Source organism: Phocoena sinus, chromosome 9 (assembly GCF_008692025.1).
Source record: "Phocoena sinus isolate mPhoSin1 chromosome 9, mPhoSin1.pri, whole genome shotgun sequence".
In the NCBI taxonomy this organism is placed as follows: domain Eukaryota; kingdom Metazoa; phylum Chordata; class Mammalia; order Artiodactyla; family Phocoenidae; genus Phocoena; species Phocoena sinus.
Genome location: NC_045771.1, coordinates 29,283,045 through 29,298,640, shown reverse-complemented (window position 1 = coordinate 29,298,640; position 15,596 = coordinate 29,283,045). Strand labels below are relative to the sequence as shown.

General features: G+C 36.5%; 1 protein-coding gene across 4 annotated transcripts in view; it reads right to left on the bottom strand.

The window, feature by feature from the left end:
- The window catches only part of FAM3C (FAM3 metabolism regulating signaling molecule C), a 48,353-nt gene continuing 32,757 nt past the window's right edge, over nt 1-15,596 (bottom strand). For 3 of the 4 annotated variants that reach the window (XM_032643367.1, XM_032643370.1, XM_032643369.1), the window contains 5 exons: nt 11,975-12,033; nt 10,810-10,860; nt 8,559-8,643; nt 2,960-3,086; nt 3-2,366 (listed from right to left, as the gene is read on the bottom strand). In XM_032643367.1, coding sequence (XP_032499258.1) covers nt 2,277-2,366; nt 2,960-3,086; nt 8,559-8,643; nt 10,810-10,860; nt 11,975-12,033 — 412 coding nt within the window. In that variant the 3' untranslated portion in view covers nt 3-2,276. Of the gene's footprint in view, nt 2,367-2,959; nt 3,087-8,558; nt 8,644-10,809; nt 10,861-11,974; nt 12,034-15,596 lie in introns of all 4 variants that reach the window. The other variant, XM_032643368.1, reaches the window with a different exon arrangement.

The window sequence follows — 15,596 nt, the reverse complement described above, 5'->3', positions numbered from 1 at the left end:
TAGAAAGAACAGTGATAAACTTTAATTAAAGTCAAGAATATAAAGATTCTGGCTCAATTTTTCTTTCATTTCCCCATATCACTTATTTTCCTACTGTCTTTGCTGAATTTTAACAGGCATATTATAATATACTTGTTCTGGGACAGCCTCTATGATTACAGATAAAAAATACACATCCATAAGTCCTTAAACACCATTTAAGAAACCAAAGTGTCAATGCCAAATTTTTGATTTTAATGAAAATTCTGAACATTAAATGACACTGCTGCATTTACAATGCTGATTTTTAAAAGCTATCTGAAAATAAAATACAGTAAAATTATTGCTTCCAAAGTTATGTTGACATAATGTATACAAGGCAGAATTGAAACAATGGCAAACTGCATGAAAGCAGTTACATAACCAATCTTTATACCTCCTTTTGGCATTTTATATACCTCTACAAAGCTATCATATTATAGTCCTTATCCTGAAAGGGATGTCCTGCCGTCTAGATACTTAAATTCTATCCATGTTAAGATATCTCCTGAGGATATTAGTGTGTTTACCCATAGGAATGACTTTAATTTTGCATGTTAAGCAGTACAATACACACTTGACAAACCTCAGTGTGAAGTTCTACAGGCATATATTACTTTGCCAGATAATACAAAAAAAATTCACAATGCAAAACCAAGAGTATTTATTCTCATTATTTAAAAAAAAGCAACACTTATTTCACAATCCCTGGAACTGTAAAATAGCCATTCTTTTAATTTACAGAATTGAGGGAAGTATTTTAAATGTCAAAACACACATGCTGAATGTGATTTAGTGTATCAGCACCAAAAATCTGAAAAGTTTACAAAAATTGTTTAGATGTGTAAGGTGCATTTATTCATGAATTACATTCAGTTTGAGGGAAGAAACAGTACCCCCAAACTCACTGATATTTAAGAAATAGCTGAATAACTTCCACCTTGGTTTACAGCAAAATAAAAAATACTGCTTTTAGTTTTTCTTATATGTCATCTAAAATTTAGATCCAAAATTGAACTGCTGCCTTTTACTGGGAATAGAAGTTTGATTGTTACACTTTTTATGTTCCAGTTTAAGATACTTCACACACAATAGATAGTTAATGCCCTAAAAATATTTTTAAAACTTGAGTCATTTTGTGAACATCTGAAGGTAAGAAAAGGTAGATCTCTCGTATTTTTATGTAGAATTGGGTATAAAGTCATTGTGTATCAAAATTATTTTTTTTAAACAGTATCAGTCCCAATCAGTAATCAGGACCTTTCTAAATATGTCGTTAACTTTTCGGGCAAAAATTACTCTTACGAAGTTAGATGAAAGTAAATACAGAATTTCTTGGTTTACAATCCAAAATTATTGTGACATTAAAACATGCCTCTTTCAAAACCACTTGGTCATTGCTGATGACACTTAAATAAGGAAAACTTAGGCCAGTATTGCTCTAACTATACTGACATGCTGTCCTGAATGACCTACCAAGGCTGGGGAAGGGACTTGGCCTGGTTCCTCAGCTCTGTGGAGTTGCCCGCCCCCGCCCCCCACCCACCCCGCCGTCTTACTCTATAGCTTCTGCAAAATCAACTCATGCATACTATTAACTCAAAATCCAGCAAGCTACAGCCCTGATGCACCTACATTCATATAGTTCCTCTTTACTGTGTACATTAAACGGAAGAATTCTGTTGTGCTTTTCACATATTTGATACAAGCTTTCATATTTTATTTCTAGGTTTCTTGGGATGGAAAGAGAAAGACTAAGAAAAGAAATACAACAGGGGAGTCAGACTGTAAAGTAACATTACACCCACAACTAGCCCAATATCTTTTTAATTTAAAAGATACTATCATCAAAAGGCCATATATATATATAAAAGAAAACAAAGTCTCCTCCCTAAAACCCATATTATTCCATGACAGATTTTTCACAGCGACTAGTATATATATCAATACATTTTTCAAATCTGTTCAGTTATCCATTGTGTAACGCTTTTAGAATTAAAAGATGCCATCATCATCGCAGTCTGAACACTGTACCATTAGGGAGATGTGCTTAGAAACGGTTCAGTGATTTGCTCTTTATGATGACTATTTACAAAGATGTCTATTTACGTTAGCAATAAATAATCCTGACATCAAAAGAGATAATGGTCATGCACACACCGAGATGGCTGCATGCTCTTAAAATATTTACATGTAGGTTTTCGGTTAGGGCTTTCCCATTAGCAAGTGAAAGTATGGTCCCTTCAATTTTCTCCACATCAGTCTTGCTTCTGGGGGATGCATCCTTCCATTTCTACCACTTCAGGCCACCCTTCATATTTGTTTGTGTCCTTATTGTTCTTTATGTGCTGTTGGAACACAATCACAGTATACGGTTTTTAGAACTTTAGCGAACTGCAGATCTGCAATAGCATACTTATGCGTACTCACTTCAGTAACACTTCTATCAACATGTAAATTATTGTTCAATATATTAAATGAGCAACACTTGGCATCTGGCATGTAGTAGCAGACCTTCAAAGAACAGCTGAAAGAACAAAACACTGCAGATGGTCTTTAAAGGATCATTTGTTAGTCAAAAGTAGGTTTACATTCTACCAAGTTCTAAAGTATTTCTAAAGTTAATTGATTACAGCAACAAAAGTTCAATTAAAGTCTTTAATAACCAACTTCCTAAAAGGCTTAAGATAAAACTAATCATATGCCAATGCACTGTCATGTAGGAAAAAAATTTTCATGCAGAATTGACTACTTTTAAGTTTAAAATCAAAATAGTGCCACGGTTATTTCAAATACTTGATTACCAAGAACCTATGAAAAACACATGAACATATTTAATGTCTGCTTTATCTAAGTTTCAAATAACTGGGATAGGAATAGGCACTGCATGGTTTCACACAATTGCTTTTGTCCATTAATTAGGAAAGCCTAAGACACTAACCTGTTCAAAAGGGCTTTTTGTCTTAATGCCTTTTCCACCACAGAAGACCCAGTTGTCTCTAAAACCAAGATGAGTAATAGATGTACTCCCCAATTCAGCAATGAGCTGCCGGGCCTCATCATTGAGTCTTAAAGAGGGAGGAAAAGAATAATACAATAAATGTAGTGCCCTGTATGTTATTTAAGTAATACTGATACAGTTAGGATACTTAACATACAACCATGAAATAAATGAGAGAGAATGCTGGCTTAGATAAGAGAACATAAAAAAATTTTTTTATCAGAGTAACATTCCTACTATTTGAGTTTTTTTTTTTAAATGAATTTTTTTTTTTTTTTGGCTGCATGGGGTCTTCGTTGCTGTGCACGGGCTTTCTCTACTTGCGGCGAGCAGGGGCTACTCTTCGTTGTGGTGCGTGGGCTTCTCATTGCGGTGGCTTCTCTTACTGTGGAGCCTGGGCCCAAGAGCATGCGGGCTTCAGTAGTTGTGGCTCGCAGGGTCTAGAGTGCAGGCTCAGTAGTTGTGGTGCACGGACTTAGTTGCTCCGAGGCATGTGGGATCTTCCTGGACCAGGGATCGAACCTGAGTCCCCTACATTGGCAGGCGGATTCTTAACCATTGTGCCACCAGGGAAGTCCTATTTGAATTCTTTAGTGATGAAAGCCATGAAATCTAGAAATTAATTTCAAGTTCATGCTATTTAGAAGTACCTTTTAGGTGTCTTTATTTCACAACAATTCATTTTCATTTACATCCATCAAATAAATAAGAGAAACTGTAGTCAGCAGGTGCCTATTCAGGTTAATCCAAGATCTTAAGCAACCAACATCTTTGTAAAATTAAAAATCACTTTGAATCTCCACTAAACCCTTTGTAAATTACAGTTGAATAGAATAAAGGTAAATGTTGATAGAAATTTGGATGTTTCTAACACAAGATGTTTTATTTAAAAGAAAATGAATTTTGAGAATAGGGATATAAATTCTACTTCAGAGACAACTGCCAAGTGGTTATTTAATAAAAATGAAAATATTAACCACATAGCAGCTAAGAAAGGGCAGTGACAAAAGGCAACTGCTAGGGAAACAGCTAACTGAAAGATGTCTTTAAGGAATTTTGTGTAGGTTCTTATCATAATGTTGCGTGATTCTCCATCTCTCCTCTGTCTCAAAAGGGAGAAGAAATTCAGAAGATACGTGCTGGTTGTAGAGCCAAAAAAAAAAAAAAAAAAACCACGAAAAGATAACTAAGGGACACCTGTGCAGGTATCTGGCCGGTAAGTCCTCTATATCACCCAAAAGATGGCATTTATAGGTCAATTAGAGAGGTTTGTTCTTCTAAAATCTGAGGCAAGGCAAGTTTTATATTTGCAAATAAGTGGAGGATCATTGGCTGCAAAGTAGCAGGAGGGCCAGTGAGGAAGGCGCCTGTTTATCCTGCAGCCTTCTTTGAAGCGCCCCATGCTAATATCAGCTGGCTCCATTAATGTATAAATGAAAGAAACATGAGGCACAACAGTTCTAATGTAACTTACCTGAAGATAAACAGGATACTTTATGTTTAAAAAAGCTTCATAAAACAGGAAAGAGCTACAATGTTATTAGCCTTCCACAATTATACAAACCACATCCATGGGGCATGGAGCTGTTTTAACCATAGCTTGGGCACTGCTGTCCTCCTGGGGGAAGTTCACTAGAATCAGTGAGAAAATCAGGGGCAGCCCTGGAATATTTAGCCTTTCAGACTGATCTATATAAAGCGATGTCTTTATAATCAAGGGAAATAAAAATAAATGAAATGGCTGTGCAAAAGGACCAGTGAAGTCTCAGCCTCTGAAGATTTTGAGACCTTCACAGAGAACCACGTGTACCCACGTCTGGCTTTCTCCCCAAAGTCTGTCTGTAGCTGTGTTTCCTGTACCCATCCTTACAAGAATTAGCTATCACTTCCATTCGTCTGCTCACTTGATAAGCAACTTGTATGTGAGAGGGACATTCCCAGAAAGTATTGTCTGAACCCTGTTTTCTTGTTTCTAAATCGTGTTAGGATGTCATGGATCTGCAGACCGTCATATTCTACTCCTTAGTTTATCCAAATGTTTTATTTCTGGCTCCTTAATTAGAACATTTTACTTGCACCATCAGTACTAGTAGTGAGTTTTGCTGCTTTATCGAGAACAAATGGTGTTGAAGTACAGAGGTCAGGCTTACTGGGCAGCGTAATGACAACCTCCTGGAGGAAAGCCTCAGGGCTTGATTCAGTTACATCTCAGAAAAATCACAAATTGCACCTCACAGGCTTCGGGTTGCTCATGAATGTTAGGTTCACAAATGCCAAGAGATTGCTTCATACACAAAAACTGCTTGCAAGGTAGGTGGTTATCCAAACGCAGGCCTGGCCCTCAGCCGGAAGTACATAAATTTTTTTCTTATCTAAAAATTTTTACATCAATTAAATATATTGAAGGGCCGTCATTTTTCCTTCTGTACTTCTAAATTTCAGAAGTGGTCATTTTGATCTGTATGAATAAACTAAGCCAATTTAGCCAAAGATCTAGAAGCAACTTGAAACAGCTTTGCATTTTGATCCCGTTAATCTTTCCTTACTTTTCGATGAGAACACCCTTAGGTCCTGTGCAGAAAAGGGTTAAGAAAACAGGCCTTAGAAAGCCCTAACAGCAAGACTGGTCCTTGGCTGGCATCTGGAAACTTGGATTTGGGGAGGCTCCCCTCATTCACAGAACTGATCAGAATGGTTCACTGTGTCTAAACTGTACAAACAATACAGTTTATGCTGAACACCTATTTTCTGTCTGGGAGTCTGGAATTTGGGGATATGTAAGGCGGAGGGTGTCTCCATGACCAGCTCCCAGTAAAAACCCTGGGCCATGAGTCTCTAATAACCTTCCCTAGTGGACAGCATTTCATAGTCTTGTCACAATTTGTCGCTGGAGGAATTAAGCATGTCCTGTGTCACTCCACTCGGGAGAGGAACTCGAGCCTGGCTTCCTCCAGACTTTGCTCTCTGCTAGCTCCCCTTTGCTGATTCTGCTTTGTATCCTTTTGCTGTAGCATATCATAGCAGTGAGTGAGCAGGTCTGTATGCTGGGTCCTGTGACTCCTCCCAGTGAATCATCAAAGCTGGGGGTGGTCTTGGGCAGCCCTGCCGCATGTCCCTATGTATATCTAACTATAGATTTAGAACAAGACAACTTTCTCAATAATTTCTAAAGTTTTCTAATCTGCCTATGTAGAATCTGGGGGATTTTTATTATTCCTTTTTGATATCTTTTATGTAAGTAAAAGATGATTTCATGTTTTAAAAAGAAGTTTAAAACCATGCAACACAGCCCATATTTTGAGCATTTGATACAGTAGGTATCAAAATGTCCCATTTCTTTAAAAGGCAGTGTAGTGTAACTAATATATCTATACATAGCATTAATTTTGGAGATACAACTGACCCTTGAACAACATGGGTTTGAACTCCCTGAGTCCACTTACATTGTGTGATGGGTTCAAACTGAGAAAAGGAAGTGTGCAAAAATACAAGGCACATCATGTTACTAATGACAAAACTTTTAATACTACTACCAGGAAGACCTGAGTGCTCAAAATGAGATGTGACTCATACAACTACTGAAGGCCACAGAGAGAACTTTTGCTACCAAGTACAAATAATGAAGGGACCCACTGTTTCATAAGAATGATGTAATATCAAGATCAAAGCACAACTGTCTTTTCCAGGGAGGCAAACACTCTTCGGTCAACATAAAAAGGGAAAAGTAGTTCAGGAATGTCCATATTAAGTGCTTTAAAATAAATTTAAGCCTCCAGGCCCACATATGTCACACACTTAAAATTCTTAAGGAACTTATTAATAAAGTCTTCAAGGTCGTGTCGGTTATTTTAGAAGCATCATGGAAAATGAAGATGCTAAGATATTAAAAGTTAGTTAAATATTCCAGTTTTCAAAAAAGACAAGGAAAATTTTTAAAACAATGGTCCAATCAAACTAATTCTAACTCCTAGCAAAATTCTAGAATGGAGTAGAAATTTTAGAGTGGATCTCCTGTGAGTATTACACAAAGAAGAAGAAAAGAAAGAGAGGGAGGGCTTCCCTGGTGGCGCAGTGGTTAAGAATCCACCTGCCAATGCAGGGGACATGGGTTCGAGCTCTGGTCCGGGAAGATCCCACATGCTGTGGAGCAACTAAGCCTGTGCGCCACAACTACTGAGCTTGCGCTCTAGAGCCCACGAGCCACAGCTACTGAGCCCGTGAGCCACAACTACTGAAGCCCGCGTGCCTAGAGCCTGTGCTCCGCAACAAGAGAAGCCACCACAATGAGAAGGCTGTGCACCGCAACGAAGAGTAGCCCCTGCTCGCTGCAACTAGAGAAAGCCCGTGCGCAGCAACAAAGACCCAACGCGGCCAAAAATTTAATTAAAAAAAAAGAGAGAGCGGGTAGTTGGAAGGAGGCAGGAATAAATAAAGCCAAGTTAACATCATCTCATATATTTCAGATTTAGAAGAGGTTTTGGGGCAGTAGATCAGGGTATTATAATTAGCATCGTTCATGAATTTCAAGTGAGTATCTGATGGTCTCAGAAAATAAAATAATTAAACAGCAGCTGAATGGTATGCCTATTAGGATACAGTGGAAACTGAAAAGTAGTTCTGCAGTTGATGACTAGATGAATCCCTTGGAGGTGGCCTCCAGCTGGTGGCACATTGCCTGTGGTAAACATGCTTGTCAATGACTTAGATTTAGACACCTGAATGACTCTGGAGAGAGTATGAAGCCTGGGCCATGGAAACCTCATAGGACAAATGTCAGAATCGAGACCAAGTGGGCCAATAACAGCAAAATTAAATTTAACAAGGATATATGAATATAAAGTCCTTCATTCACATTAAACAAAGCAAGTTCTGAAATGGGGAGGAAGACCTGACTTGGCAGTGGTTTAAAAAAAAAAAAAAAATCTGAGATCAAATGAGAATTTAAGTTGACCAAAAATGTGATGTGACTGCCAAAAGCAAACGAATACAACACTAGTCTCCATGAATATTAAACGTAACTTCTCAAACATGGTGAGCTAGCATCTCCATTGTACCCTGTACTGGCCAGACCACATCTGGGAACACTATGTCCAACTTGGGGCACCATTTTAAGAGAGACAATAATCACCTAGAGAACGCCCAAGAAATCCAACCAGGAGGGTAAAATGACCTGGAAACGTAACATGATAAAAGGTTAAAAGAGCCATTACAGCTTTAAAGTGTGTTCACGGAACACACTTCGGGAAATGCCATTAAAAAATGCTACTGAAGAATATTATTGTCAGAGAAAACTATATAGTTGTTAAAAACAGAACATAAATGAGTATAACAAACTTCATGTACAACGTGATTCTAACTTCACAACAATGTATCACAATAAATACAAGAAAGAAGAAGGCAAAATAAAAAAATGTTAATGGTGTTCATCTGAAAGTTGGATTACCTTGCTCTGTATTATAAATGTTTTCATTGAAAATGTATTTCTTATATTATTATAAATTATAACTGAAAAGTTGCATAAATTTTTAAGTTTACATACTTGGTTGCTCCATCATCATATGTTCCCATTAAGACTATTGTTCCATCTTGTATGGCCTTCAGAAACTCAATAAATGGGGCCACATCTGAAAAAAAAGAAAGGGTTGAGGGTTGGTTTTTTGGGTTTTTTTTTAAATGACTGAGTAAACACCATGATAATCTCTTAAAAGTTAGTAATATAAAAACGAAGTTCTTGTAAATCAATAATTTCTAACGTAGAGTAACCAAAAGAAAGACAAATCTTACGAACAGGTTAAAAATTAAGTTTCCCATCAACTTAAAATTTCCCAATCCTGATTCATCCTGTACGTTTTTTATACTGATATTCCAGGGGCTAAATGAAAAAACCATAGCAAAGTCATATTAAAGCATGACTTATGATTTAAAGTAAGAAATCTAGGGGAGCAGGAGAAAGGCTCATGGACTCCCTGAGTACATGGCAAATTGTTTGCACAGATACTTTTCTAAAAATGAAGACAGAGAACTTTTATTTAATGCACAAAAGGATCTGTAATTTAAAAAAATTATATAAATATGTGTACATTCGACCCTTGAACAACAGGGGTTTGAACTCAGGAGTCCACTTATACGCAGATTGTTTTTCAATAAGTATTACAGTACCACATAACCCACACTTGGTTGAATCCGCGGATGCCTAACTGCAGATACGGAGGTCAAATTATGGAACTTGAGCATATGCAGATTATGGGTTATCCGTGGACGGTCCTGGAACCAGTCCCCTGCAGATACAAGGGACAACCGTATACACACACACACTGATTTAAAGAAACTTCTGGGCATATCTACTTACTATAAACTAGGGGAAGGAATGTAGGTTAGTTATCACTAAAAGCCAAACTAATTAAGGTAAATATTGCAGTCTTTACCTGCTTCATCTAGCATATCAAGATTCAGAAGGGCTTAAACACCACTTCAGTGACAATAAACTGATGATGCCAAAGAGGCTGATCAGGTACTGCAAATCATTCTACATCTTGAACTCCTTACAACGTCAGGTTCCCTTACAGCCCGCAAGTCTAATACTACTTCAAAACTGGGTTCCTTCAAATCTACTCAGTTTCTTTCCACAGCAAAGATTCCAAAGATTTTCTCTACTGAATTCTATCTTAAAATAATAGCATTTTTAATTCAGAAAAAATGTAACAGAGCAGCTAACAAATCACTTCGATTTAAATCCAAAAATGGCAGTAATTTACAACTTCTTCTTAATTTGAGGAGTATTTTTAGCAGTAGTTAATCCACCTGAGATGAAATACCAGAGCTGGTCACATGAGTGATTTCGACAATAGTTTTATGAGAGTTATTCCACGCAATAAATTTTGGTAGAACCAATTACGCCTTTAGTATCTAAAATTGATGGTACATTTTAAGTTTACACAGTTTTGACAGCTATGCAAAGTTCTTCTGATCTCATTTAAAAAATAAATAATACATGCATTATCTCATTACAAGCTGAAGAAATATTAGAAAAGCTGAATGGTCTGAAAACAAGATAAATTTCAGGAAGCCTAGCAACTGCTGCTTCCAGGGAATATACAAAGTGGATGAGAATGGGGAGGTGCAGGGGAGAGCCTCGACTTAGAAAAGAATCAGAAGCTAAATCAGTGCTGGCCTTCCTTCTCTCAGGCACATCCTTCTTCGAGGTGCCGGTTCCTTCCCTCTGCATGCTGGTGACTAACTTCCACCTGCTCCTTGAGGAACTTCCAACTTAGGAAGATCATCTGTGGATTGTTCTTAGTCCAGTAAACCAGAAAGGAAATTCCATTCCTTCTCTCAAATATTCATCTACTTGAATAATAATCCTTGTTATAAACTTAGTTTTGAGACTGAAAAATCATATGAAAAGAAATCAATTCAGTCAGCTAAGAATGCTTACACTGGATATGTCCTTCTTCAAATTACTTATTCTTTTTTTTAGAAATTTCAGGCAGAAACCTAAAAGAGCCCGAAGCTTTGAATTAGTTGTCCTGCAAAAAGTAGGACTCAGATTTTTTTAAAATCTCGATTGTGATATTATTGCTCTTAATTACACATCACCAACAATTTTTATAAAAAGCAAAGTGTATGCAGTATGACTGATCACTTAAATACAGCTAGACATTCAGTGAAAAGAAAGAGTAATAAAATGAACTAACACAAAATTAGTACCATTATTTTCTCATTAATGGGCTACATTATATTGATGTGATTCAGTGCCAGCAACAGAACACTTATATGTTATTCATACTTACTTCCTCCCCACATGTCAAAATATCTGGTGTCTATTAGATCTCCTGTTTTTCCTGAAAGAGATTGAATTCACAGCAAATTATGCAACTGAAATATACTCTACACTATATAAGACAAATGATCTTATCCAATGACTGATGTGAATTCATTAGCAGAGGAAGAATTATTATGACAAATACTTAAAATTTGAACTGTATGCATCTGAACATTTTTTCTAAAAGGGTGTTTTTTTGAGTACGACTTTCTCACTAATCTTATAAGCTGAAGAGTAGCAAACAGAAGTTCACTGTTGACTGTAGATCATTGGAAGTTAGCTATTTTTCATCCGTATGTGTTACCATCTTCCCTTATTTTAAAATTACCCCAAAATACATAAACCTTTAAAAAAAAAACATGAATCATGCTATTTTCTATTGTCAAAGCCATCTTTCAAAAAATTTATATATAATTCCCTTTGAAAAAAATTTTTTTGCTATCAATTAAATAGACAAATACGTATAGAACATTTTATAGCTAAGAAAATGAAGAAAGTAGAAACACAAAAATGTATCTCTTGTGAAAGAAGTAAACAATATTTTCCTACACTGTGAACTGGAGAAGGTGGTTGTAGTTTATAATCACCCTATAGATTTACAAGGGTGACTGTCCCAGAAAGAGAAGACGAGTATGCAGCTGAGTCTCACTTCATGGGTTCATATTTTCAGATGTGATTTTGCAAGAACACTCGAGATGTTCAGGACTCAACGTGGACGCTACTGAAAAATTACAATCGACTCCTACTCTTCACTCAGCCCCACACCCCATCCAGTAGTCCACCACGCTCTGTCATTCTATAAACCCTCATTCACGCCCATCTGTATTATGTTAGGATTCCAAAATCTGCAGCAAGGATTCATCAGTTTAATGTTAGATTGGTTGTCTCCTGACAATCTCGTGGGAAGTTCTCTACTCACTGGACAGCAAGCTGGATGCTTCCAAGAAAGCACGCTATAAATACTGAGATGCAGAGTCTCGACCTACAGTTGGTGTTCTGGGAGGGTGTGGGGAGGGCTTTTAATGTCAAGCCTGGCTCTTTCTCACCTGATCTCTTGATATTAGAGTGCATTTTACTTTGGGACATATGAATATACACTGAGTACATTCATAAGCTAAAATAATTATTCTTACCATTTACCAAGGCAACATTGATCCCTCTTCCAACATTATTCTTAACACCACTCATTAAACTGAAGGGGGAAAGTCAAGACAAATTTAGAATTAGATACTGAACATAAACATACATTAAAGAAATAAAGCCATCCATGACAAAAAAAAAAAAGTTGGGGATGTTATATATACGTACAATTGTTTAGTACTGCAGTGGAGACTGAAAGGTCTCTACCAAGTCAGAGGAGACAGTCTAACATTGAATAATTTTAAAGCACTGTTCTTAAATAAGATTTCATGAATAGAAATATATATTACAAAGTATTAGTGCTGAAATACTAGACTATTTCTTGCTGCTCTGTGTGTCAGGTTATGAAATACCATTTTAGAAAATCCTTCAAACATGCGGACATTATGCACATAGTCTGCACCATCCTCAAGGGAACAAACAAGGGTAACCTCTTTTCTACCTTCTACAATATCAATGTGACATGTAACAGAAGCGAGATGCTACTAAAATATTTTATAATCTGAGAGCAAGAAGAATTTAACTTAATTGTGAACATTCTCTTAGTGATTACCAAGGCAAAATTTCTCAATACCCAGAAGAAGGAATATTGTATTCATATAATTACCGCATCTAACCATGAGACTTGTAATGTCATTCTGCAGTAATCAACCACTAGCAGCTCACAGACCATGACATAAAGATAATAAATACTGTGAAACAGAAGGCATGAATAAAACATTTGCTTGTTATCAGTTCAGTTTGTTGAATTAGAATTATTAAACTAAAATTGTAGGTACCTTCTATTCTAAAAATTCACAGTGATGTGCTGTTCAATGATTAACAATCATTGAGGTTGGGTTGAGGTTGGTGGAGAGGGGGGAGTTGCATGTGTGTGAACACACACAACCGTATTCGTATATGATACCATCTATCTATCTATCTATTCTTTATCCATCCATCAACAGACATTTAGATTGTTTCTATCTCTTACCTATTGTGGATAATTACATTCCCAACCAATGACGTAAGTTTATTATAAATTTTACTGACAGAAAGGATCTGTAGCACACATTTTACAACTAATAAAATATATACTTTATTATAAATTTCACTTAGCCATTGATTCTCACAGAATGTGCTAGACGATTTTCATATAACTCATCTGTGCTTAACCTATGGTTGCAAGTGATGAATGAGTAAAATTCTAATACAAAAGTTGGATGCTATTTCATTTGAAGAGTAAGATAAAGCAAAAGCTGAAACAGTGAGCAATAAAGACATATGTTGGCACTTCCCTTGTCTGTTAATGATGTGTGTGATGTTTTTGTCGAATCATGTAATACGTTTTCAAATACGAGAAGACAATTTTCTCAAAAAAAAGAATAAAATGGCAGGCTTAAGTCCTAACATGTCAATAATTATAATAAATATAAATAGTCCAAACATATCAAATGAAAAGAGCAACTGGCACAGTGGATTAAAATAAGACCCAACTACATGCTGTCTACAAGAAACAAGTAGAAACAACCCAGAAGTTCACAAACTAATGAATGGATAAAATGTGACATATCTGTACAATCAAATATTATTCAGCCATAAAAAGGAATGAAGTACTGATATATGCTATAACATGGATGAACTTTGAAAACACTATTCTAAGTGAAGAAGCTAATCACACAAAAAATCTACATATTATATAATACTATCTATATAGAATTTCCAAAATAGGTAAATCTATAGAGACAGAAAGTAAACCTGGTGGTTACTTAGGGCTGGTCGGAGGGGAGGGGAGACGGAGTAGAATGGGATGGGAATGGAACAGGAGGGCAATAGCTAAAGGACACAGCATTTCTTTCTGAGGTATGATAGTGTTCTAGAACTGACAGTGGTGATGGTTGCACACATCTCTGAATACACTAAAAACCACTGGCTGTATACTTTAAATGAATGTATTGTATGGTATATGAGCTGTATCTCAATAAAGCTATTTAAACAAAAGAAAGCAGGAATGTCTATATTAATATCAATTAAAATACTAAGCAATCAAGATATAAAATATGTGAAGCAAACTCAGATAGAACTGACAGGAGAAACAGACAAATGTACAATTACAGTTGGACATGTCAATACCCCTCTCAACAGCTGATAGACAGAAAATTACAAAGGGTATAGAAAACTCAACAGCAGCATTAACCAACATGGTCTAATTGACATTTAAAGAACGTTCTACCCAACAACAGCAAAATACACATTCTTTTCAAGAACCCATGGAGCATATACTATGACAGACCATATCGTGGGCCATAAAGTAAACCTCAACAAATTTAAAAGAACTGAACTCATACCAAATTTGTCTCTGACCACAATGAAATCAAAATCAAAGATAATAGGAAAATCACCAAACACTTGGAAACTAAGCAATATATGTCTAAATAATCTATGGGTCAAAGAAGTCTGAAGTGAAATTAAAAAACACATTGAAAACACAGCTTATTAAAATTTGTGAGGCATAGCTAAAAGAGTACTGAGATTGAGGAATTTATAGCACTAAGTGCTCACATTTAAAAAGAAAGTTTCACATTAATAACCTAAGCTCTCATCTCACAAAACTAAAAAGAAACCTAAAGCAGAAGGGAAGAAATTAAAAAGAGCAGAAATCAAGGGAACTGAAAAGAGAAAAATAGAGAAAAAAATCAATGAAACAAAAAGCTGGTTCTTTGAAAAGGTCAATAAAATTAACAAACCTTTAATAAGACTGACAGAGAAAAAAAAAAGACACAAATCACCAATATCAAGAATGAATGGGGGACTTCCCTGGTGGCGCAGTGGTTAAGAATCCGCCTGCCAATGCAGGGAACACAGGTTCGATCCCTGGTCCAGGAAGATCCCACATGCCATGGAGCAACTAAGCCCGTGTGCCACAACTACTGAGGCAGCGCGCCACAACTACTGAAGCCCATGCACCCTAGGGCCTGCACGCCGCAACTGAGAAGGCCGTGAACCGCAATGGAGTAGCCCCCACTTGCCGCAACTAGAGAGAGCCCGTGTGCAGCAACAAAGACCCAACGCAGCCAAAAATAAATTTAAAAAAAAAGAGTGAAATGGGATGTCCCTATAGACCCTGCACATAGCAAAAGGATAATAAAGGAATACTATGAACAACTCCACACATGTAAATTTGACAACTTAGATGAACTGCACCAATTCCTGAGCTAGTACAAACTAACACAACTCATCCATTGTGAAATAGGTCATTTAAATAGTCCTATAACTATGAAAAATATTGAATTTGTTTATAAACTCCCCCCACCCCCAAAATCTCCAAAGCCCAGAGAGTTTCAGTGGAGACGTCTACCAAATGTTTTTAAAAAAAGAATTAACACCAACTCTACACAAACTCTTTCCAAAAACACAAGTGAAGGGTATACTTCTCAATTTATTCTACAAAGCCAGTATTACAATGGTACCAAAACCTACAAGAAAACAACAAACCAATAAGCCTCATTAAAGTACAGGCAAAAATCCTTAACAATACATTAGTAAATGGAATTCAGCAGTATATTTTTAAAAAATTATCATAAGCCATGACTAAGTCAGGTTTAGTCTAAGGATGAAAGGTTAATTATTTGAACA